This window comes from Sceloporus occidentalis, unplaced genomic scaffold (assembly GCF_023333645.1).
Source record: "Sceloporus occidentalis isolate IW3139 unplaced genomic scaffold, rSceOcc1.0.p SCAF_9, whole genome shotgun sequence".
Taxonomy (NCBI): domain Eukaryota; kingdom Metazoa; phylum Chordata; class Lepidosauria; order Squamata; family Phrynosomatidae; genus Sceloporus; species Sceloporus occidentalis.
This window is the reverse complement of record NW_028316989.1, coordinates 24,273,774-24,299,798: the sequence shown is the minus strand read 5'-3', so window position 1 is coordinate 24,299,798 and position 26,025 is coordinate 24,273,774. Positions and strand designations below refer to the sequence as shown.

Here is a 26,025-nt window from a genome sequence, read left to right as displayed (position 1 = left end):
GAAGCCATGGCAATTAAAGCGGAATAACAACACAATAATTCTGTAGTTTGAATGGGCCCCTGATCACAGTCAGTCCTTGTTGTGTGAAAAAGTAAAGCAGTGCAATCGATATCTTAAAAAAAAAAAAGAGTCTGGAATCACCTGCAACCGTCAGTTATGAAGGACATCAAACGTGCATTCAGCTACAGCAGGGACGGAGAAAGCTCACTTCTCCAGCATCTCTCTCCATTTCTATGCTGGCTAGGAGTGATGGGAATTGTAGTTTAGTAACAATTGACTGGCCGCACCTTCTCCATACCATTAGACTATTTTGGTAACCATTCACAACATAGTAGATAGAAACCACCAAGGGGACAATGGTGATCATGCAAAAGTTAGTTGGCTTCTGGATGTCAGGTGCGTCCCTACTGCTCATATTTGGTCCCTGTAAAGCCCTAAACTGACAATATGCAAAGCCAACTTCCAGATGTTCCCTTTGGTTTGAAAGGTTTGTGTAATGTCTGCTAACTGAATGATGCTCTTTCATTTGGCAAACCTTCAAATGAACGCACTGCAAAAGTGCTTGTAACAATTCTTGTATTAATGTTCCAATTGTGCTATTGATGGAGGTGGGAGGAGGGGCGAGGTAAGAAGAAGAGGACAGAAATACACAAGCAACAGTAAGAAAAATGCTCTGTGTTGACTCTCAGTATCCCACTTAGGGAATGTCTTCTCGGATTGTCACATCACTCAGAGTGAGCTCAGTCCTCCATCTACCACCAGTTCGTTTGCAACTGACAGTATTCTTGATGTGCGTTGTATGTGTGTGTCTGGCAATGCGTATTCTGCTGAGAAGCAGCTCTTTAAAAGTTCTCAACTCCAACAGTTTTTTTTAGTCCAAAGACACACTGTAATATTATGAACACCAAACATCAAACAAAAAGGGAAAGAAATAAAATGAAATAAAAAGACCCAAATTAAGTGTGTACATTAAGTTACACCAACAGCTGTTCCCCCTCCCACCCTCACACACTGATCTTCCTAAAATGAAGCCACACTCTTTGAGGTTGCTTGAAGAACACATTTAGGGGTTACAGTTTTGCAAATAGGGCTAAAGCATCAGGAAGGGTAGTTGGCTGGTGTACTTAACAGCTTTGCAGGTGTATCGTTCTCTGAAATGTCCACAGTCAGGAAGCGATCTCACAAAGGAAGAGAAAATGGAGGGAACCACTAGGAGCACTGACCATCCTGTCTCCATGAAGCAACTGCCAACAGAGGTTTATTAGAAAGGTAGCATGTATGGCTGTACCTCTTAGCTAGAACTGGGAGTGCTATGCACTGGCAGCACTGGGAAGTATTAAATGGCTGGTCAACAGGAAGACCATGTACTGTCTCAAGACATCTTATGGCCAGGCAGGTCATCTTACTTGAAATGAAAGAGAGAAAGGCAGGTGTTCCTAGTGTCCCACTAAAGACTGGGGAACCTCTGGAGTTGAGTTTAGAAGCCTGACCTTTCACTGTCTGGAAGAATAGGCAAAGTGTTACATAAAGGAACAGTTTAAGTGTATGGATCTTGCCTTTCTTTGCTCCCATTTCCCTAAGCCCAGTCTCCTACAGGAAGAAAACAGATGTTGTGCTTAAAATTAGTTTGGGTTCAGCTGCCGCGGAGTTTCTCCACCTGCTTAATAGGGGTCAAAAGGGTCTAGGAAGGAAGGTATACATCTCTTTGCTTGGACAGTTTTATCTGCATCATAGGCTTCTAGCTCCCTTCACCTTGTAGTCTTTTCTCTAAAGAGTGGGGAGGGGGAGGAATGCTTTGGGGGATTAAAAGACACCAGAATCCAAATAAAATTACAGAACCGCCTCCACCCCATGCGGAAGGTGCCGATGTCCAGCAGTCCCCCGCTTACTGGCAGGGCAAGGCTCCAGACTGGCTGCTACTTTGACCAGCTCTCTTGGTCAGTCTGTCCTGTCTTGTCCTGCTTTCCCTTCCGGCCTGCTGCATTTCCAGTCCTGTTCTCCCACCACTTTTTCACACGTGGGTCTGCATTCTCCTCTGCAGTGGCCGGGTGGGATCTGAGTTTTGAGATGAGGATTGGGAGTGATGGGAAGATGAGGCTGAGGCCTTGCTAGTCTTGTCAAATTGTACATAACCATCCTGCTTGCCGCTGCTGCTGACGCTGCTGTCACACTGTGTGTCCAGGAAGGAGCTGCTATCGCTCATGGAGCCCCGCTGGAACTCTCGCTCGCACAACTCAATGGAACTGCTTCCCATGCCCAAGACAAAGCGCTGGCTGTAGTCATAGAGGCGGTTCTGGCCGCTCAGGGTCGTGTAGATGTTGGTGAAGGACATGCCAGTCGGCACACGCTGCTTGTTGGCGGGTCTCAGATCTGGCTGGCAACCCGAGAGAGAGATGGTGGGGGTGGAGTGATGGTCCTTGAAGGTATTCACACTGTAATATCCATTTGTAGGATCCTGGAAGATTGGAAAGGGTTTAGTGAGGTAAGACTGCCATCATACTTGAGACGTCAAATCTGGCTATGGTGACACATGCCTTGGTTACATCCTGTTTGGACTAATAATAATAATAATAATAATAATGATGATGATGATGACTTATTTATAGCCTGCCTTTTCATGGGGAATCAAGGTGGGTTACAACATCTAAAAACAGTGTATTACATATCAAATCTAGTTAAAATTAATCCCCCGCCCAACTGCCTATCCCTGATTATAAAACTAAATTAAATTATTTATAATATAAAAACATTGTGATGATAAGATCAACAAGGTTGGGGGGAAATATAAGAAGGACTCTATAATAGGAGGGAATAAGCTGCATCGTGTTTGGGGAGGGGAGGCTAGTTTGGAAAGATATGGTCTCTCAAATAGTCTGGACCTAAGCCATGTAGGGCTTTATAGGTCATGACCAGCACTTTGAATTGTGCTCAGAAACGAATCAGTAGCCAGTGAACCAGTTTCAATACAGGAGTTATATGCTCCCTACAACTGGCTCTGATCAGCGTTCTAGCTGTGGCATTTTGAACCCGCTAAAATTTCTGAACAGTTTCCAAAGGCAGCCCCACATAGAGTGTGTTACAGTAGTCTTTCCAACTGCGTCCCTACCTGGACCGAAAGGATCTTGAAGCAGTGGTACTTGCACTGGTAATTTCGTGCCTTAATTTCTGTAATGTGCTCTACATGGGGCTACCCTTGTACCAAGTTTGGAAGCTTCAGTTAGTACAAAATGCAGCAGCCAGATTGGTCACTGGTTCTTCAAACTTTGACCATATATCACCTATTTTGAAAGATCTTCATTGGCTACCTATTAGCTTCCGGGAACAATACAAGGTGTTGGTTATCACCTATAAAGCCCTACATGGCTCGGGTCCGAGTTACTTAAAGGAACGCTTCTCCCTGTATAATCCGATCTGCACTCTTAGAACCTCCGGGAAAAATCTGCTGGAAGCACATCCAACCAGACTGGTCTCAACTTCCCAAAGAACCTTTACCTCAGTGGCTCCTAAACTATAGAACAACCTCCCAGAAGAAATCCATCTTATTACCTCCTTGGAGGGTTTCAGGAGGGTAATTAAGACAGATCTCTTCCGGAAGCCTATCCACCCAATCTTCTGTAACAACATCATTCACTCTTCCATCCAGGATCAGAACATTTATGCACTGTTTTTTAACAGTGTTAATGTTTGAAATTATATGCTTTATTCTTGTATTTTATTGTTACTGCTGGGTTGTAATCCTACCTCGATCCACCTGGGAGAGGTGGGAAAATACAAATTATTATTATTATTATTATTATTATACTAAGGGTATATCCATGCCGAATAATTATAGTATTTTGATATAACTTGTCGTTTAGCAAGCTATTTGAAAGCACCAATGTATTTTGAAGACAGGGGGAATAAGGATTAAATTAATTTAATTCTGTAGTGGAGAAAGAAACTCAAGAGTACCTTTGGAACCAAAGTGCAGGGAAATGAACTATGGTCCCCGGCAAAGAATTCCAAATCCCTCATCAAACTACAAACCCCAAGATTCTGTATATATAACTGATTATATATTATACTGCTATAATTGGACAGTGTGTACAGTCCAGGGAGAATAATTTCCAACTTTTTAGAATGACGATAAAATGTACCAGAGAATGGAAACCACCAAATTATGCTGCCATGGGAAAGGTGGACTGGATGGCCTTTGTGGTCTCTTCCAACTCTATGATTCTAGGTTATGTGGGCAATGCTTTGGAGCCTAAAGGGACAGATTCAATCCCAAGGCTTGAGCTTCCCCTCCTAGCTTTACAATATCAATTTGGAAGACTGTTGAGGTTGCAGTTTCTGCAGATCTCTACCATCCTGAGCATGCAAGATTACTTCACTGTGTCTCTAGACAACCGCTTTCTACCCTTCTGTTCTGTGGCAAATGCTACTTGGTTCAGCTATTTGCTACAGCTGTTTAATGTAATAAGGTACCTGATTTCTCCTGCTCTATATTTTGTTTTTGCTGTGGGGGGAAGGTGATACCATTACATGACTACATCATCCCATGTTCAAACTGGGTTGTGGGAATTCACCTATGTCAAATCAATTGATTTGCAAATATCAATGAAGACAAAAGAAGAACAAAACTATTCCGCTAGAAATAATAATTTTCATAGACATGTAATATGTTTTCTTTTAATTGGCACTCTGTAAATTTAAATCTACATACTCAAGCCTAATTTGTTCCCCAGAGGGCTAACATCTTCCTGAAAGACACAGATGACCATGCAGTGCCTAAATAGTTAATGCTTAATGTAGTGAAGCATAGGGGAAAGTTGTTACCTGGAATCACTTACCTTTAGATTCTGGAATTCCTTCTCTTCCTCTTTGAGCACCTCCAGCTGCTTCAAAACAGAATCCTGCTGGAACTCACTTCTGTCCATCTGGAAAGAAGTCAAGCAGATGGTGAGGCTGGGTGAGTCAAAAGTGAGAAGTCCTGTTATAAAGGGGATCAGCCACCAGTGGAATGAAAGCGGAGCACTGGGTTCTTTCCAACTGGGACGCCAATGGCAGTTGCTATCCCCCATGTCTGTGGAGCAATGAATTGGTTCCAGGTTTTTTGTTTTTGATGGATCTGACCAAGATACTGAACTTTTTATGGGAATATGGGTCACTGCCTTGGATTCATTAAAATTCAAGATAAAACCTGGACAGGAGTCACTATCCCACTGACATTAAGGCACCATCAGCAAAAACAATGGCCTATCCATGGAACTCATGGGTGAGAGCCTCCTTCTTCCAACTTGCCCACTGTCTTTATCTGTGGCTAGAAGTGGGGAAAGGAATGGTAGATCAAAATCACCAATGGAACCAAGTGAACATTTTGCTTCCCTGTCTTATATTACATATTATATATTTCACAAATTGAACATGAGTCAACAGTGCGATGCGGCAGCTAACAAGGCCAATGTGATTTTAGGTTGCATCAATGGAAGTATACTGTCTAGATCAAGGGAAGTAATAGTGCCACTGTATTCTGCTCTGGTCAGGCCCCACCTGGAATATTGTGTCCAGTTCTGGGTACCACAATTTAAAAAGGACATTGAGAAAAGGAGGGCGACTAAAATGGTGAAAGGCCTAGAAACCATGAAGCCCTATGAGGAAAGACTTGGGGAGCTGGGGATGTTTAGCCTGGAGAAGAGAAGGTTAAGAGGTGATATGATAGCCCTGTTTAAATATTTGAAGGGATGTCATATTGAGGAGGGAGCAACTTGTTTTCTGCTGCTTCAGAGAATAGTACACAGAGCAATAGATGCAAGCTCCAGGAAAAGAGATTCCACCTCAACATTCAGAGGAACTTCCTGACAGTAAGGGCTGTTTGACAGAGGAACATACTTCCTTGGAGTGTAGTGGAGTCTCCTTCCTTGGAGGTCTTTAAACAGTGCCTGGATGGCCATCTGTCAATGGGGATGCTTTGATGGAGAGTTCCTGCATGGCAGAATGAGGTTGGACTGGATGGCCCTTGGGGTATCTCCCAACTCTATGATTCTATGATTCTATGTAATTTAACAGCAGCCCATTAAGTCAATTGTTGAATGGCAAGTTAACACTTAAAATGCTGCTGGTGGCAGCGGTGGCAGTAGCAGTGATGATCTTTATTTATACCCTGCCTTTCCTCAAAAACTGGGACTTGGGATAGCTTACTGGTTAAAACACAGACAATACTCAAAACATACAAATTACAAATGTTATAATGGAATTAAACTATTGATATCAGTAAAATAAAGTAAACCATACCATTAAAAATAATAAAAAGCAAAGACTGGCACCCTGTTAGGTATTTACATAATTTTAAACTGACTTACAACTTCAAACCAAGCGAACTGCAATGTTGCATAATACTCATGTTCTCAGGAGGGGAGCAGAGATGTAGTTTTGTTTTCAGGACTATTGTGCAAACAGAGCCAACAGCATGGCTACTGTGCCATTGATCCTATTGTACAATGGGCACCAGAATGCTATGGGACTCATTATGTAATGGGCACCAGAACATTATGGGACTAGTGTAACAGAACCTCCCATTGCACAACAGGGCACCACACAGGACTCCTGGATATGCATTGTCACAATCCACTAGAAGGGAGGTAACTAAAACATTGTAAAGTCATGAGTAATAGACTCAGATGCAAGACCTCAGTCAGTTTTTTGAAATAAAAAAAAATACAATTAAAGCAGTATAGCCCCTCTTGAAAATGGATTCAGTGGCTCTAATTCTATTTGGGACTGCCTTTAGGTCTTAATCTTGGACTTGCATTTGTAATGGAAGTGCAATCAGATTAGGGATGTAGTTAGCATGCTCTTGTGCTCTCTGCCAAAACCTGCTCTCCTCAGCCTAGCAGTGGTTATTGGAGCTGACATACAAATCCTTGAAAAGCCAATATAGGTTGTGGCTCCATTGGTTCAGGAGGCCAGCATGCACCTGGTGAAGGGGCGTATTGAGCATCTTAATAATGCAACTTACCTCTCCCAAACTGAAGCCTAATTCGGGCTGCATCCTGGTCCGATCACATGGCTTTTGTCTCCCAAGCTGCCACGCGAATAGAGCCTGGTTGCAGCCCACATCCTTGTTGTAAAGCTCCTGAAAAATAGCCGCTGAAGCACACTAAGGGATACGGGCTGCAGCTGAGCAGTACTCGCATGGTGGATTGGGAGGCAAAAGCCATGCGATAGGACCAGGATTGCAGCACGAATTAGGCTTCAATTCAGGAGCAGTAACTCGTGTTATAAAAGCTGTGTGATAAACTTCGAAAGGTTATCACCTAATCATGGTGAACCAAATGTCTGTCCTTCCTTCCCTTCCCTTCTTTTCTCTTCTCCTCCCCCCCCCCCCCTTTCTTTTCTAAATTAATTCTTAAAGATCGGGTTCACTTTCCTTAGCTGGATCCACAAGGAAGAACCTATTTTCTCCCAGCCTCATTAGGTTTTTCCCTCCTGCAAAGGATGCTTCTGATTGGGGGCAAAGTACATGTTAATTAGAATATGGCTTTAATTACCCTTTCTGGAAGGTGGGACTGCACAAGATCTGAATAGTGATCAGCCAATTTCTCCATTGCTTTTATCTCCTCCACATACTGATCTACTCTTTGCAGCCTTTACATTCTCTCCTTGCCATGGCACTCCAAGGTTTCTGGTGAAATTACTGCTTCCAAATGCAAGGGCTAATCACAGTTCTAAATCTTAAACACAGGAACTGACTGTTGCTTGACTTCCATCTTTTTATTTCCTTCTCTCTCTCCCCCATTTAAAGCTTGGCAAACAGTGGCAGAAATCATTCCTCTAAGCAGTTTGTGTTGATCTGTCAGAAAGCTTTTGATACAGCTATTTAATGTAATAAGGTACCCGATTTCTCCTGTGCTATATTTTGTTTTTGCTGGGGGGGGGGGGGAGGCTGATAGCATTAGTTGATTTTGCAGCAGTGTTCACATGTGTCACAGAAAATATTAAGGACAGGTGGGTGGGAGAAAAGAACTCAGATGAAAATAAAGAATATGGTCCAAGTGGCAGGGCCATCCCAAGACATTTCCTTGCTTGAAGCAAAAAATCAAAATAACAATGGTGCCTCATTTCATTCAATGTACAGAAGTTGAATGAACTGACAGCTAAGGCTTCTTTTAGCTCTGACAAGGGGATAGGTCCTTGATCACATTGTAAGGCATTAGACTGGATTAGATGATGCAGGACAGGCTATGTGCAACACAAAGGTTTTGTTCTCCAAAAAAAGAGCAAACAGTTCAGGAGGAGAGATATAATTCCTTGTTCCAGTATTTGCTTTCTAAAGCATTAATCTTACTATGCCTAATCATATGGCTGGCCCTGCTTATACCGAATGGTAGAGTTGATTTCAATGTCAAATATATGTCAGCCTTAAAGACCAGAATCCAGTTGGTGACATACACAGGTGTAAGTTGCACTATGCACGCATAGTGGCTTTTGGGCACAGTGCAGAATGTACATATCACAAGGAGGTAGCAGCTGAGTTCCACTTGCTCAACCATTTCAGATAGGCAACCATGAACCTAGAGTAGTGTGACCATGTGCCCTGTGCAGTTACACATTGCACATTGTGGAATGAGGTGAAAACTATGCCAGGTAACAATTTCTCACAAGCTGTGCTACATTGGCATTCACTGTAGGGATTATGCAGTGTGAGTGTGGCATAACTGCCAGTGGATATTTATTCTACATTGAGATGATGCAGGATCTGGCCCAAAGTAGCCTAACTGACATGAATCATTGAGTAAACATAGAGCAACCGCTGGGTATTCTAAGGCCCTCTGTATGTTGCTGAACTCTAACCTCCAGCAGTTTTAGTCAGCATATCTAATGATGAAAAATGCTGGAAGCTGCAGTTCAACACCTGGAAGGTGTCATGAATCCCGCTCCCAGTGTTGAAAAAACAACAACAGACTGATGACCTCCAGGAATGCTCCCCTGTTTTTGAGCTGTGTGAAATGGCAGCATATTGTCCATTATTTAAATAACTGTTTTTCTGTGCTTCCTGTCACAGTGGCAGAGAAACGTTTGGGGGAGTAGCACCCAAAAAACTGCTCTAAACCCAATTTTTCCAGGCAAGCATCTCTGAAGATGCCAGCCACAGATGCTGGTGAAATGTTAGGAAGAAACTTTTCTGGAACATGGCCACAGAGCCCGAAAAACCCACAAAAAACTATGGATGCTGGCCATGAAAGCCTTCAACATTATTGTTGTTATTATTATTATTGTTATTATTGTTATTATTGTTATTATTGTTATTATTATTATTATGCTTTATTTATATAGCACTGTAGATTTGCAAATTGAGAAGTTCTAAGTGTGAACAGTTTCTGTGTCTCACTCTCTGCAAAGTTGAAGGAAAATTTCATTCATGTGTAAGTAGGTATGTACTTGTTATTTTTCTGTGTTTTTCTGTGTTGATCTATGACGGTAATAAATATTCTATTCTATTCTTGTTATTTCTTAATTGTGTTTCAGTGGAGAATAACTCCAGACAACTGACAATGTAAGACCCCCTCCCCCCCTTGGTGATGGTGCATAGCTGTGTTAAATAGAGAGCATGTTCATACATGAGTAAGGGGTGTTTCAGTTATCCATGCCCCAAACGGTCTTTATCAGTTTTTGTAAACTGATCTGGGAGGCCTTTTCAGATGATAAAAATGCTTCAGGTAAAACACATAAATTCTGTTGTGTCTGAACACTGACCCATCAAACTCAGTATGGTTTATGTCAGCAGTGGTTGTCTGGGTTGCCAGCCTTGCCATGAACTCAAAGATGTGCCAATTAATATTAGCACAAGCCCCTCTGGCTGACAAAAATCCCCTTTTCCTGGCAGAGCAATCTTCTCTACCCATTGAGATATACTTGCACAAAAGCCAATATAAAATAAAATAAAAGGCCAGAAAAGTTGAAGGAGGAGGAAGAGCCAAGTTATACCTGATCCAAATCTCTTCCAGTCCAAGAACAGATTGACAGAGGAGTTTATCAGACAAGGGGAATTGGAAGTATAATCCAATGGCAATCTGAACGCAATCATGGGGTTTAACGTTCTTGCGAGATAGACTGCCACACGCAAATTCGGGCAATGGCATGCTATTTTGGGGCAATGGGAAGCCAGTTCAAATGCAGTGCGCATTCACGTAATTGCGTGAAACTAGTGACTTTAAGTGAATGCGTTCTGGCCCCACTTTCTTTTCATTCGAATTTAAGAGAAATTCCTCTCGTTTGATAAACTCCAGACTGACAGTGTTGACCACAAAGGCAGGTCGAGATTAGAGTAATCCTACATCCTTTCCAAAACTGGGAGTGGTTTGGCTTCAGCACAATTGGTTCACTGTGGCACCTTGGTCAGCTTGAATTCCACTGTAAGATGCATCTGAGGGATGTTTGCAATAGAACTTGGAAGCTTTTGAATGAAAAGTGTGTCCTCAGCTCCACTGCTAAGTCATTACCAAAACAAGCTTCATTTATATACTGCTTCATACCGCCTAAGCAGTGTCTAAGAGGTTTACAACTGTAAGCTAATTTGCTCCCAACAATCTGGGTACTCATTTTAGCGACTTCCTCGGAAAGATGCACACCTGAGTCAAGCTTGAGCCCTTTTGCTGGTCTTGAACTCGCAACCTTTTGGTTTTGAGTAAGTGGCTGCAGGACAGGCATTTAACCACTGCACCACCAGGGCTTAGTCTACGTCTATGTTGGGCTTATCCATCCGACCACTTATAGGGAGATCTTATAGAAGATCTTTAAGATAAAATGCTTCACTTCTGATTATGATGTATGTTTTCTAGATGTTTTAGATGTTCCAAATGTTTTAGCTATTTTATTGAACTAATTGTTAGAATCCTGGTTGTATTCTACCAGATATATATTTTATGTGTGTGGGGATGATGGGGGCTGGGATGCTTTTGCTATGGCTAGCTTAAATGTAGTATGAAGGAGCTGAGTGGTACCAGGTGGCTGTTATCTAGTGTCCTTGAAGGCCTCTCTCAGAGGCTTGGAATGTAAGCTTTGAGCATTGATGGGATAGAAACTATGGGGGGAGTGATGGGGGATGAATAACATTGAGAAAGAGGCGGGCTTTTGGCTGGAGGTAGAGTAGGCAAACTTGGGGGTTTATGTATTGCTTTTGCTGGGAGGGGTTAGTCTCAGCTTAAATGCTGAATGGAGTTGAATTGCTGATCTTGGAGCTATCAATAAAGTCCTGTTTATTCTTCATAAAGCTGACTGGTTGATTGTCCTGGATTCTGGTTCCACATTCTGACACTAATAATAATGTCAGTCTTTTACTGAATATATTTTATATCTGTATTGGGTTATTTTATTGATGTAATCCTGTCTCGATCTGCAGGAAGAGGCGGGAAAATGCAACTACAATTTATTTATTTATTTATTTATTTATTTATTGCCATGTTGAAGGAGCTCTGTCTATCCATTGCCATCTGTGCTTGCTTATCTGTAAAAAGAGTCTAATACCTGTCTGTCTTAATAGAGTGGCTGTAGGGATTACTTAATAAGAATGAGATGTTGCAAATATGTGATGTTATTATATTAAATATCTTTTTTTAAAAAAAATCATTTGAAATGTGGTGCTGGAAGAGGGTGCTATAGATATGGAGTGCCGAAAAGACAAATCAATGGGTCCTAGAACAAATACAACCTGAACTTTCACTAGAGGCCAAAATGACTAAACTGAAGCTATTGCACTCTGGACAAATCGTGAGATGTCAGGACTCCTTATAAAAGACAATAATTGTTGGGAAAGTGGAAGGCAGTTGGAAAAGAGGAAAAGCACATCACTGATGGATTGTTTCAATCAAGGAAGCCACAGCTCTGAGTTTGCAAGGCCTGAAAACAGCTGATAATGACCAGGGTTCTTGGACATCTCCTGTGGATAGTAATGGCATAAGTCACCGCTGATTTGAAAGCAAATAACCACAAAAAGCAATAGTGTTCTTTAAAAAGCATGAGGATTTGAGACACTATACCTCAGTTTTTCAAAGCACAAGTTCACAGCAAAAACCCACACGTATGGAATTTTCAAGTGGAATGAAGTATTCCACTTCCCATTTCCAGTAAAGTTGCTTCTACTGGAAGAAAACAGAGCCCTGAGATGCAATGAATGAGCTTAACCAGCAGGTGGGAGTAAAGCCATAGTAACTCATTCTCTCTGGCCATCATCAGCAGGATGGTTAGATCCAGAAAAGCACAGTTGTTCACAAAGCAAAAACCACATGAGTTAATTTATAATTCTAGAATTAAGCCATTCATTAGTGTGACCTTTAATAAAGTTTACACTGCGGCTTAGTTCAATACGATCTCACTTCATCAATGAACAGTTGGAGATTCATTTATTTTTCTTTCCCGGTAATGTCCTGTTTCCATCTTCTCCCCAGATCTGTGCCTTGCATTTCTGCAATAAATGTGATATTTGGGGATTGTGCATGCATTTAAGACCCTACTGAGTATAAAAGAGGGGCTTCCTCTCAACTTACAGTTCTCAGTTGCTCGCTATACCTCAGGGGTCTGGCAGTTAGAAGATTGATGTTTGGGTGCGCAGAAGTAGCTGAATAAAAAGGGCACTGGCAGTCTAGGTGTATATAAACATTATAAATAGATTTTTAAAAGGGATAAGTGGGACTGTGACTTCTCCCCCATCCCCAGCTCTACTGTGGAGTGCATAGATTCTAAAATACACGCAGTTCCTTTCCCTAATTACTCATAGCAAACACCTATCAATGCTAAGCTGATCTGGGGAATACTTGGGCCCCATTCATACTGGTCTAAAAGACGTGGAAGGAACTGGGCTGATCCGGATGCCCCTCCCCCGAATCGCTCCATTAGCAAGTGCCCACTACAAATTTGAAATCGAATGCATTTTGACCTGCAAATTAGAAATCGAATGCATTCTGTGTCTGCTGGCGAGGTGGCTGCTGCCAATCAAGCTATCGTCATGGTGACGTTTGCAGGGCATCGGGGAAAGTGTCCTCCCTTTTTAAAGAGCCAGGCACAGGGGTTTCAGCGGCTGAAGCAGGGAGAGAGATGCCTCTCTCTCTCTCTCTTTTTTTATAAACCTGTGGGCTTTGGGGTCAGATCTGCCCCTGTCCCAGGCAAAGGATGGGATTGCCATGCATTTTTTTAATGCTTTTAAAAGCAACATTAGCTTTCCCTTTGCTTCCCTTGCTGTATCTGCTCAAGAAGACAAACCATGCGCATATTTGCTCCAAAAAAATTGTTAAAAATGTAACATTGATTGTTTGCAACATTTGTAGCTTCCCCCTCTGCAGAAGGCAAGGAGATCCAAGGATATAAAGTGCAAGCCCAGCTCCATCTGCCTCTGGAATACAAACATAATGTATTCAATGCGCATATTTGCTCCAAAAAAATTGTTTGAATTTGAAAAGGGGGGGGGGGGGTTGCCTGACATGAGCTCCGTTCGTGACCTGAATTTTTTCCTCCTGCAAGGGAAGGAATGCCCAGCGACAGAGGGCTTTGGGCAGGGGATGCAGGGAAAAGAGGCTCCTAAAGAATGCCTTCCCTTGCTCCCTTCTTCCCAGGGCTCTTTCCTCCTCCCCCTCCCCTCCGATGAGGGGAGGAAATGCCTTGCCCTTTGCCCACCCTCTGACCTAAATCCCTCCCTCAATTTGCCTCGATCGTGATCGAGGCCAAGTTCTCATTCCCAGGACCCGGGGTTTTCCAAAAGAAACGGTATTTGCGCCGATTTCAAAAACACCACGCTAGGGGCCATTTAACACGGAATGGGTGTGCAAGCCCTGGATTCGCTTGTGTGAGATTCGGGGTGAGTAGGAACTTCACGTGATTGAATCGGTTTCAGAACCGATTTTTTTTTGTAATGTGAATGGGCCCTTTTGGTTGCAGTACTACCAAGTATCCTACTCTTGAGCTGCACCATAAAGCTACATCAGGATATAAATAGAATAAATTAGAAGACTTAGGAGACAGATGGATTTCTGATCTCTCTGTGTGGCTGTGAAAGCTGGATAATAAAGCTGGCAAAAAGATTCTCAACTCATTTGAAATGTGTTGCTGGAGGGAAGTCCTACTAGAGTAAATGAGGCCTTTGGAAGCAAAGATGACTGCCCTGATGCAGTCGTAATTTGGACATGTCATGACAATCACGTGACTTGCTGGAAAAGAAATTAAGGCTTGCTGAGGTTGGAAGGCAATAGGAGCAAAGGAAAAACTGCATGACGGGTGGATTGATTCCACCAAGAAAGCCACAGTTTGCAAGAAGTGAGTAGGGTAGTTCATGACTGGGTCTTTTGGAGGCTTTTCATTAATAAGATTGCCATAAGCTGAAGTCTACTTGAAGGCAAGTAACAACAGAGAGATGGATAAAATTGGTGTTGGCCAATGGCAACTGGCATGTTGCATGCTTTACCTCCATTGGAATGTGTTAATGAGAGCTTTCCAGTATCAGAATCCCTTTGAAGAACAAGCCAGAGTGACTGCATTGGGCTTATTGTGCATCCAGTAAATATACTCAAAAAGCCTGAATAGTTTTGGGGTCCTGCTTGAATGAGTAAACCCACCCATGGTGATCATATTAACGCAGCCTGCTCAGTAAGTAAAACTAGTACAGTTGGCTCTCCTTATCCACAGGTTTTTTATCCACCGAGTTAAGCATCCACGGCTTGAAAATATCCAGAAAAGATTTGTAAAATCTATGGGAACACCAGCAATAAATGCTGGAAATGAATTAAAAAAGGGGATCACTATACCCCCTATGATGGAAATGTAAAAAAGCATCAAAACATTGGTTAAACATCCGTAAATGAATTCATAAGATATTGAACATTAATTTGGAGTTTAAGCCCAAAATATTTCTGTTAAACATGATCAATGATGATTTAGGAAAAAAATACAAGCCAGAATTTTATACGCGAGGAATTGGAAAAGTAAGAATGTTCCAAATTTTGAAGAGTGGATGTTAAACTTGTATGAAGTACTTGAGTTAGATAAACTAACAAGAAAACTAAGAGATGAAAAGTCAGATAAATTTTTGGATACATGGCAGAAAGTGTTAGATTATCTAGGGAAAATGGGGCCACCAGACAATGATTTTTTAAAAAAGATTAAAAACTGAATAAATAACTGTTGTTTAAACAAAGTAGTTTCATAGAAAAGATTTCAACTTATGTACATTTTATCCATACATTGGAGACACTGTCTTTTTTTCTCATTTAAACTGTATAAAACTAAATTATATATAAGATTTAACAGTGAAACAGCAAGGCTTGCAATTGTTGAAGATTTAATATATCTTTTTTATTATTATTACTTGACCATTGTTATAATGTATAGGTTTTGCTCAAAACGACAAAACCATAATTAATTGGAGTAACAGGAAGGAAAGCTTCTCTTGATTGTAAGTTGATAATTAAGTTGAACACTATTGAAATACAAATTTATTTTGTAAATCATTGCTAAACATGTAATCAAGATATCATGTTTTAATGTTTTTAAGGATTTCTATATTTGTAAGTTCTATATGTTGTTTTTTTATCTCTTTTTTTTCTTTGTCTCGTGTTTCATGTATGTAATTTATGTTGCATTTTTTGTATGAATCATAGAATCATAGAGTTGGAAGAGACCCCAAGGGCCATCAAGTCCAGCCCCCTTCTTCTGCCATGCAGGAAATCACAATCAAAGCATCCCCATTGACAGATGGCCATCCAATCTCTGCTTAAATACCTCCAAGGAAGGAGACTCCACCACAATCTCCAAGGAAGGAGTGTGTTCCTCTGTCAAAAAGCCCTTACTCTCAGGAAGTTCCTCCTAATGTTGAGCTGGATTCTCCTCTTCTGGAGCTTTCCTGGAGCTTCCATTGCTCCATTGTCTCCTATTCTCTGGAGCAGCAGAAAACAAGCTTGCTCTATCCTCAATATGGCATCCCTTCAAGTATTTAAACAGGGCTCTCATATCACCTCTTAACCTTCTCTTTTCCAGCTAAACATCCCCAGCTCCCTAAGTTGTTCCTCACAGGGCTTCATGGTTTCCAAGCCCTTCACCATTTTGGTGGCCCTGTCATGTAAAAAACAAAACAAAAACTCAGTAATTTTTTTGAAAAAGAAAGAAAATATTCAGAAAAAGCATAAATTCCAAATAGCAAACCTTGATTTTCCATTTTATATAAGAGACACCATGTTGTTATGCCATTGGATTGAATGGGACTTGAGCATCCATGGATTTTGTTATCTGCAGGGGATCCTGGAACCAAACTCCAGCTGATAACAAGGTCCTACTGTAGTTCCAAATACTTTCCTCCATCTCAGATCACAGTTATTGAGCAGCATTGTTAGGTCCATAGTTTCCGTGGCCAGTTCATTACCTGGAAGAACTCTCTGCTATGGGAGACCAGAATGGCCTCTTCCTGCTCTCCTTCTGATGGCAAGTACATTTGAACAAGCATTTATTTGAACAAGCCTTTGGTGACTATGTTCTATGCAGAAAGGCCTCTAATAAGATTCCCATGCTGCATTATTTTCTCATTGTTTTTGTCATGTTTTAATTGATTTTATATTGATGTTTTAATATGGCATCTTATTTAATTATCTTTTAATTTTTTTTTGCTACTAATTTTAATTTGTGTACCTTAGCTTAGCCTGTTCATTAGTCGCCTTGGGTCTCAAGGAGAATGGAAGGATTTAAATTAAACAAATGTATAAGTAAGGAAGATTAAATATAGAAGCTTTAAATCATGGGAGTTTTCTCTGAAGATGCCAGCCACAGATGCAGGTGAAACATCAGGAACAATTATTCTAGTTAGAATATGGCCACATAGCCCCCAAACCCCACCAAAACCAAGGGGATTTTTGCTGCTATGGCCTTTAAGAGCCCAGGACCACCTGTAAACTGCATGGATGTTAGAGAGCAGGCTTTTTTTGGTGTACTGAAATGTCAGATGAAAATCTATGATATTCTCAGTTGGTTGCAGGACTGTTTGGCTGAGGCATTTTGGGAAAAAGAAAATGTGGCAAGATGCAAAACAAGTGGGAAGGATGTGGAGAAGCCCCTGAGCTGGCGTACACAGCCCCACATGGCCACTTGAATTATAAACAGTGTATGAAGTTGCTGTTGCATATGTTTCCTAAACAGGATTTTAATGGGGAAGCTTTTCATTTAAACAGGTGGATACTTGTGTCTACATGGAGAGAGGGACAAGAATGAATAAAATTCTTGCAGTTCATAGGGCTTCTGTATGCAGACCAAGGGAGAGGAAAATAGGCTCAGAATAAAGTATCCAGGGCTTGAATCATAGGCTCTATACAGACAGGCCAAAATAAAGCTGCTTCAGATCACTTCAGAGGTATGCTGTTTAAATGATGCATGCGTACTAAGAGTCCGGAAGCTGCACCAAAGCCACGATCCAGTCCTAAGGACTAGAGCACAGCTTTGGAGCAGCTTCCGGACTCTTAGTACGTACGCATGCATCATTGAAACAGCATACCTCAAAAGTGACCTGAAGCAGCTTTATGTTGGCCTGTCTGTATGGGGCCATAGAATCATAGAATTGGAAGAGACCCCAAGGGCCCTGATCCAGTCCAACCCCATTCTGCCATGCAGGAACTCTCACCCAAAGCATCCTCATTGACAGATGGCCATCCAGCCTCTGCTTAAAGACCTTCAAGGAAGGAGACTCCACCGCAGTCTCCGAGGAAGGAGTGTGTTCCTCTGTCAAACAGCCCTTACTCTCAGGAAGTTCCATTGATCTAGAACCTCTTTTCCTGTAGTTTTCATCCATTGCTTTGTGTCTTATTCTCTGGAGCAGCAGAAAACAAGCTTGCTCCCCCCTCAATATGACATTCCTTCAAGTATTCAAACAGGGCTATCATGTCACCTCTTAATCTTCTCTTCTCCAGGCTAAACATCCCCAGCTCCCTCAGTCATTCCTCTTTGGAAACAACACCTTGCAGTAAGAAGTGGCAGAGAGTAGTAGACAGGGTCAGAGAGTAGTAGAGAGCGAGACAGACACGGTTACCTGGACCTCCCCCTCTTTGTTTTGCTTTCCTTCTGTCCCTTCCTGATATTCTCAGGGATGACTTCCCTTCGTTCTCCTGAATCCTCTCCCTTCTACCCTCTTAGCATGTAATTAGATATTGTGTGTGTGTAACACCCGATCCATGCATGGCAGGGGTCTGGAGGGGACCTATTGGGGGGGGGAGGCATTTTCCACCCTGCCATGCTAGTTGCAATACCAATGACTGACATATTCTATCGTTTAAAAAATATTATATACAGTAATAGTTCCCAAGCCAGGCTCTCCGAGCTGCTCCTTATGTCACTGATGATGCACAGATGATTGACATGCATTTTGAAGTGGCGCGAACTAGTGAGGGCGACAACGGTGCCAAAAAAGAAGCGATTACAGAAAAGATCCGCTTTCATAGTGGGAACGATGGACCTTTTGGAATCGCTTTTCCAACACGGAGTGAAGGCAAATCCCACATCAGTTTAAATGCAAGTGGGAATGAGCCCAAAGAGATATAAAGGAATCCTCTGGCACCTTTGATACTAAATGAGAAAAAGAAATTTCTAGCATAAGCTTTTGTAGATTCGATTCTGCATCACTAGATACATGGAGTGAAAATTCTGTGGAAAGACATATATATGGGGGGGAGATAAGTAATAGAATTATAATAGAAATTAAAAAAAAATCCAGATATTTTAATGTGGTGATAAATTCAGTCTCAACAATGGCTGTAAAAGGTGGTTAAAGTGACCAAGGTTGAAGATCCCACCTTCCAGGTTATTTTTCTTAATTTTTAGTTCTTGCAGCTTTTTTAAAATCCCTGATGGAGTTCTCAGAACATTTTTTATTGGTCTTTAAAGCTGTTTCTGCTGCTGAATTAATTGTTTTGCTTCCACACATATCTGATTGTAATGGAACTGATATTTCCCAATAGGATTCTTCCTTTAGCCAGATCAACCCTCTCTCTGCTTTCTTCTTAAAAGAAGAATGAAAGCTCCATTTCCTTTGTAATTCCTATACTATGCTGTTTTACTCAGATGCAAATATGGAAAGAGCACAATAAACTAAAGGTAGTCTGAGAAACACTAAGGATGTACAGTGCCAAATTTCTGAATTGCTGAAAAAGAGAACAAAACTGGACATATTTGCCTACAATTTGTTATGGGGCTAGGCTATAGGTACAGATGCAAATTTAAAATAATGACTGGAACTGAAATAGAAATACAATTATCTCAACCAAGTGAGGAGGACTATGGCCAGGTCACTTGTGGACCGGCTGTTCATTCTGCTGCCCAAGTGCTAACTGCTGCCCAAGGGCTCTCTTGATTTTTTCCCTTCTGGTTCCCCTTCTTTGACCTGGACTTGGCTTGGATAACCCTTGAAATAGAATGGATGCCCACTTATGGCCACCCTAATAAACATGGGCATACCATACAGCCAAAACAAGTATATTCTTTGGGAAATAGCCTCTTTTTAAAAAAGTGCTGAACAAATAGTGCTGAAAATAGCAAAAAGGTCCATACTACTCTACAGATGAAGCTAAGGTGCGACGCGTGAGACACACCATCCAAAAGTGGTGTGCTGGCACTGAAACTAGGGTTCCAGAGTGCACGGCAACCACACGCTCTGGAACCCTAGTCTGTACAAGCGTTGTCATCATGGCAGCGTCCTTTCCACATGGGTGCCGCCATGATGATGCCACCTCTGCGCGGTGTCTGCACATCACTGTGCGTTGTGTACATCACAAATGTGCCATTGGTGTACACAACATGCCAAAAAAAAAAAAAAAAAAAAAAAAACTCAAAAGAACCGGGTTCTTTTTACTGTGGAGGGATGTCATGTGGTTTGGCGGCTGCAGCGTCCTTCTGCAGTTAAAACTGGCAAGTGCAGACTGCTGTTTTGGGGCAGTTTGTACTGCTCCTAAATTAGAAAGTCAAGATCCTAATTTGTATTTGTATGCCAGGCGTGGCAAAGCCAGTAACTTTATATTGCCTGCCAATGGGAGGGGACACTGCTGAATACCCATACAATCCTTCTGTTCAAGGTTCTCAGAAGAACAGAAAGTACCCGGTCCACAGTGCCTTGCTAAGTTAGTTCCCAGCTTCCTGTAACAAAACTCCTGAATGAACAAAAAGACTGCAAGAACACCACAACAGAACAGCTTCCAGCCCACAGTGCCTGAAACTGCATTGCCATGCCAAGAGAACTGTGCAGAGAACATACAGAACGTGTTGCTGTTATCTGCCATCAAGTCACCTTTGACTTATGGCGACTCTTGGAATAAGCTATCCCAAAGCTCTGCTCAGGTTTCAAAGCCTAGGGCCATGGTTTCTCTTATTGAATCGATCCACCTGTAATGTGGTCTTCCTCTTTTTCTAGTGCCTTCACTTTGTCAAATAGCATTCACAAAATGACTCACAGAACTATGAGTCTGTATTCTTGCCAAATGTAAAAGGTAGGCCAGGAAATTTGGGAGTTGAAATCCAAAACCTCAGGATGAGACAAAGCTTCCCCATCACTATCTTACCAACTGGGGTTATTCTTGGCATGCTTGCATCCCCCTTGAGGAAACCAACCAAGCAGAAAGGAAGGTAAAGCAAGGAAGAGAGAGGTTATTGCTATATTACATTGCTGACAAAAACATTGATTTTTCTATATAGGCATTGAAGAAATATAATGGAAAATATAAAATGGAAACTGCTTGACTAATTTATCCTTGGGAGCAGAATCATCATCACACAAGAGTTCAAGCACATTACCAAAGAAGGATGTTAAAAGAAGCAGAGAGCCATCTTCTGTTAGCCAGCACAGAAGAAAGGACCAAGGTTAACATTTATTGAAGCAGCAGGGCAATGGGGAAGTGCCAAAAATATTTGGGGTGGGAATGGAAGAACGAGATAGAAGGATTTACTGGTTGATTCAAAAAGTCCATATACTACCTCACCTCCAAGCAACTTGCAATAAAGTTGTATCTCACAATAAAATACCGTATTTTCCGGCATATAAGACGACCGGGTGTATAAGACGACCCCCAAATTTATTAACAAAAATATAGAGTTTAGCATATACTCACTGTATAAGGCTACCCTGCTCCTGAGTAGCGCGGCAGCCAGCCGTGCACACGCGCACCGGCTTCAAGGGGCCTCCGGAGGCCCCCTAGAAGCTGGCGTGAGGCTGCCGGCTTCCCAGGCCTTCAGGGGACTGAGAGGCCGGCGGCCCCAGAGCGCGCGCACCGGCTTCCCAGGCCTTCAGGGGCCTGAGAGGCCGGCGGCCCCAGAGTGCGCACGCCGGCTTCTAAGGAGCCTCTGAAGGCCCCTTAGAAGCCGGCGCGAGGCTGCTGGCTTCCCAGGCCTTCAGGGGCCTGAGAAGTCAGCGGCCCCAGAGCGTGCGCGCCCGGCCACCGGGCTCAACCCGGCATACAAGACAACCCCCGACTTTTGACCCAATTTTATTGGGTCAAAATGTCGTCTTGTACGCTGGAAAATACGGTACTACAGTCATAAAATAACCACTAAAATTAAAATAAACCATTGTGGGTGGGGTTTTTTTTGTATCGTAGTACAACTAATCCTTACATTCAAATGACAATTTCTAACAATTAAAAACACAATTAAAAACAAATGGTTTTCACATAGGGAACTTTGCTCTGCCAAGTCTGTTACAAACATTTATATGACTAATACACTACTCAGATTACTAGGGATCAGCAAGAGTTTGAACTCAAGAGTTCACTAAATTATGACCAGAATCCTGCTGGTTGCTCTTTTTTCTAAAAAATAAATAAATGTGGCTTCACTTTTCCCAGGGATGCACAGCAATGGTGAGGGAGGGCAGAAATAGCCTGTTTGGTTAGAAACAACCTATTCCACCAGTGCCTTCTTTCCTTCACAGATGTTGTGTTTGCCACGTTTTTCCTAGAATCATAGAATCATAGAGTTGGAAGAGACCCCAAGGGCCATCCAGTCCAATCCCATTCTACCATGCAGGAAATCTCCATCAAAGCCCTCCCTGGGACAGATGGTCATCCAGCCTCTGTTTAAAGACCTCCAAAGAAGGAGACTCCATTGCTCTCTGAGGACGTGTGTTCCACTGTCAAACAGGTCTTACTGTTAGGATGTTTTTCCTAATGTTGAGCTGGAATCGCTTTTCCTGAAGCTTGCATCCATTCTTCCAGGTCCTATTCTCTGGAGCAGCAGAAAACAAGCTTGCTCCCTCCTCAATATGACATCCCTTCAAGTATTTAAACAGGGCTAGCATATCACCCCTTAACCTTCTCTTCTCCAGGCTAAACATCCCCAGCTCCCTGAGTCTTTCCTCATAGGGCTTTATGGTTTCAAGACCCTTCACAATTTTAGTCACCCTCCTTTGGACATGCTCCAGTTTGTCCTGCCAGTTTGTCCTTGCACAGTTAGGACGATATCACACAACTGAAATTGGAAGTATAATCCAGTGTCATCCTGAATGCAATCATGCGTATTCACGTTATTGTGCGAAAGGTTACCACATGCGATTGCTGGCAGTCCGAACGCACTCTGAATGCAATCACGCATAATCCACAGTTAAATAAATTTGGTGAATTAGTGAAGTCACAAACGCTGTTCCTAGGCCAACTTCGCACTCAGTGTGTTGTTGTTTGGTGTGCTGTGCATGTCTTCTTTGGTCCTGGTTTCCGCCCCACCAATCCGGAAGGGAGGAGGTTTCCCATGAAGCCATGCTGCAATTCCACTTCAATTTTGCTTCTGCTTGTCCTTCAGCATTGCTGAGGGGGGACTGCTGCCTGCTAATGAAGGAATATGGACCCGGAGCTATTGGACAACTATTATGTTCACGTTTTAACGTGACGAGAGTGAATATATGCTTGTTTGAACATGAATAGAGCATGTTCTTTCAACCCTTCTTCCTGCCCCTCCTTCCAACCTCTTTTGTAAATTGTGGGGTTCCTTGGTTCCTCTCTCTCAGTTGCCTAAATATGCTATACTCCAGTCATCCAGAGTCTCACTGAGCATGCACAAGGATGCCAATTTGCAATGTGATGGGTTACTTTGCACAGAATCTAGGTTGTATTCGGGGAGGTCAATACAGCGAATTTAAGGTGTGATAAGGAATCACGTAATTGCATGAATATTTGAATTGACTTTGCTATTTTCTCTTTCGAAATTGAGAGCCTCCCATCCCGTTTGATAAACTCCTTAGACTGGTGGAGTGTCCAAAGAGGATTTTTTAGGGTCCCTTTTAGGTTACCCAGTTTTAGCACTATGATCCCACTTCAACTGACCTGGGTGTATCCTAGGGAATCCTGAGGTTTTTAGATTGGTGAGGCACTAAAGCTCTCTGGCTGAGAATACTAAATGCCCATCTCTACATGGCAAATCCCAGGATTCCATAGCATGTTACTGTGGCAATTAGTGCAGTCATAGTGCTATAATTGCGCAATGTGAAATAGCCTCAGATATTATGCACATGTATCAAAGGTATGCTCTGGTTTTGAAGTGTTAGTATGCATGTTTAGAATTTCCATGTTTATTATACAGCCAGCCTTCTGTATAGGTAAGGTTTGGTGATAATAATCTCGATGATGATGATAAATGTCAATGTTACACCCCATTTCTTCCGCAAAACTTGGACCTAAAGTGGCTTACATGTTAAAAGTAACACACATGAAAAATAGCTCACTTAATATAGATACAAAAAGAAAGGGAGACAGACATATTCACATACAATGTATTACATAAGAAAAATCTGCTGGCAAACATGCTCATTAGCTTAGAATGCATATATCAGGAGAAATGTGAACAAAAATCAATATGATTTTCATCCAGAATTTTTTTAAACTAACACAACTGTTGCAGAAGTGGAACTGACTAGATGCATAATAAACGTATTTGGTCCCAGACCTTTAAATGGAAAATACAAGCCCAAATCCAGTGGTTAATCTCAACTGAAGTAGTTCCAATGGAAACAGGAACCCATTAACACTTAAATTCCACTGATTCAAGAGGCATCATCTAGTTAAGACTAGATCTACTACAAAACTCTAAACAAAATGAACATGCCAGAAGGAAAGAATACAGAAGGTGAAAACAAGATATTACTGGACAAAACTGTAGTCATTTGGATTTGGATAGCATGTATCCAGATTGCATAACTTAATTTCTCTCTCTCTTTTTCTCTTTCCACAAAGAGGAATGGTGTCTCTCAGACAGAAACAAACATTCAATGGAAAAATAGGATGAATTGGAGTTTGGAAAAATAAGAGGACAAAATGGAGAGATGTGCTCATCCCAAAATAAAAGAGACCCATATTTGTGCACAAATAAAAAACAACCTTTTAAAAAACAATTAAGAACTCTAGCAAATATCAAACAACCCTTGATGTTAAGAAGCAAGTTGGGCAAAGCAGTATTCTGCTATGACTGCAACTCTGGGAGGGCCTTTTCTCTGTTAGTTTGGTAGTGAGGGACACCCCTGGCTCCATGGCTACCTGCTTTGCTTGTCATGAAAACATTCTTTGTGGTCCTGGTCTCTCACTTTTTGGCATCATATGGCCAAAGACCCCAAGGTGCTTGTGCACTTGAACTGTTTTGCTGTCAACACAGATGGCTCACCATAAAGCCACCAATGGAACTGTTAAAGCAGAGTAGCTGCCATTAACTTATTGCCAGGACAGCTGAATTTAAGGGCATTACCAGATTTTGCAAGGATGTGGTGGTTATCAGATGAGGGCAGTGGCAGTGACAAGAGGAGAGCAGAACAGCTTCTAATTCCTTCTGGCACCACTGTGTGCTAGCAAGCATCATTGGCTTGGGAAACAAATGGGGGCTGAGCAGAGATTGTACTAGGAAACTATATGGCTTAAAGTCAGCAGCCAAGTGGGGAGGGCTTTGTTTTTAAAGCTCCTGCTGCTGCTGAGGCTGTTGTTCTGGTCTCTGAAGCTCGAAAGTCTGAGATAATCACACTAACCAATTTTGCAGAGAAACAAATTATTATCTGCAGCACTGGGTCACAAGCTGGTCTTGTAAGAAAGCAGTTGTAATGTAATGTAACCGAGGATGGCTAAGATACTGGCCATGATCCTGCATCAAGAGACGTTATATCTATTCTCTGGCTTGCAGAGAGTGGAGGGAATCAGCTGACAAGTGTCCAGCCATTTTGTTATTGCTGTGGAGGGAGAGCAACAGGCATTTGTAGACCCTGGGGTCCTCCGAAGGACCCAGCAGAGGATGACATTGCTCTGCCTCCAACTGTAAGAAAATAGTTGGAGGCTTGTCCACTGCTCTCCCTGCTCTCTGTCAACCAACTTTATGAGACTGTAAGAAGGAATTTTATGTATTTTATTTTATCTTAAGGAGGGGGAAATTTAGCCTGTTTTATGGTTGACAGTAAATTCTGACCTCTGCCATGATAAAAAAAAAAAAAGGGCTGTAGTGGTGTATGTCTGACTTGCACCATTGTACTTCATCAACAGGATGCAAGCCAACTATTTGATGCTACAGAAGCACAAAGTTCTCCCAACATATGTATCCTGGAGGACCGGAAGGGCAATGTCTATTCCTTTCTTCCCAGCTGCACAACATCACTGTGACAGTGCTAAAGTACACACTCTCCATTGATCAGTGGCCACTTGGGTTCAGGAAATGAAGTACTGTACAGGAAGGGAATATTTTGTGCAAGAAGGTTGTGCAAGCCTGTTTTGTGCAAGCTACCTTCTTGTGTACAATGTCTGAAAAAGTACTTGTGTTGGAATAAGCCCTGGTTATGCCAATGTGAGTCACTAAGGACGTTATCACACGGGAGGAATGTCTCTCAATTTCAAAAGAAAAGAAACTAGGGCCAGTTTGAAAATGAATGCTATTATGCGGATGGTTATCAAACGCATGTGTTCCATACCTGCCAAATTCGAATTGAATGCAACTTTGGAATTTACGCATCTCTCGGTTGACCCTGGATTGGGTTTGAATTGACCTAGCATTGACTTTGATTACATGTGATAACCTTTTGTGCAA

The 26,025-nt window shown here is 42.1% G+C and overlaps 1 protein-coding gene across 2 annotated transcripts in view; it reads right to left on the bottom strand.

The window, feature by feature from the left end:
• Positions 1 to 63: 63 nt before the first annotated feature.
• Positions 64 to 26,025, bottom strand: part of KIRREL3 (kirre like nephrin family adhesion molecule 3) — a 1,115,257-nt gene continuing 1,089,295 nt past the window's right edge. For both annotated transcript variants that reach the window (XM_089537770.1, XM_089537771.1), the window contains 2 exons: positions 4,833 to 4,919; positions 64 to 2,455 (listed from right to left, as the gene is read on the bottom strand). In XM_089537770.1, the coding sequence (XP_089393896.1) occupies positions 2,012 to 2,455; positions 4,833 to 4,919 (531 nt within the window). In that variant the 3' untranslated portion in view covers positions 64 to 2,011. The remainder of the gene's footprint in view (positions 2,456 to 4,832; positions 4,920 to 26,025) is intronic.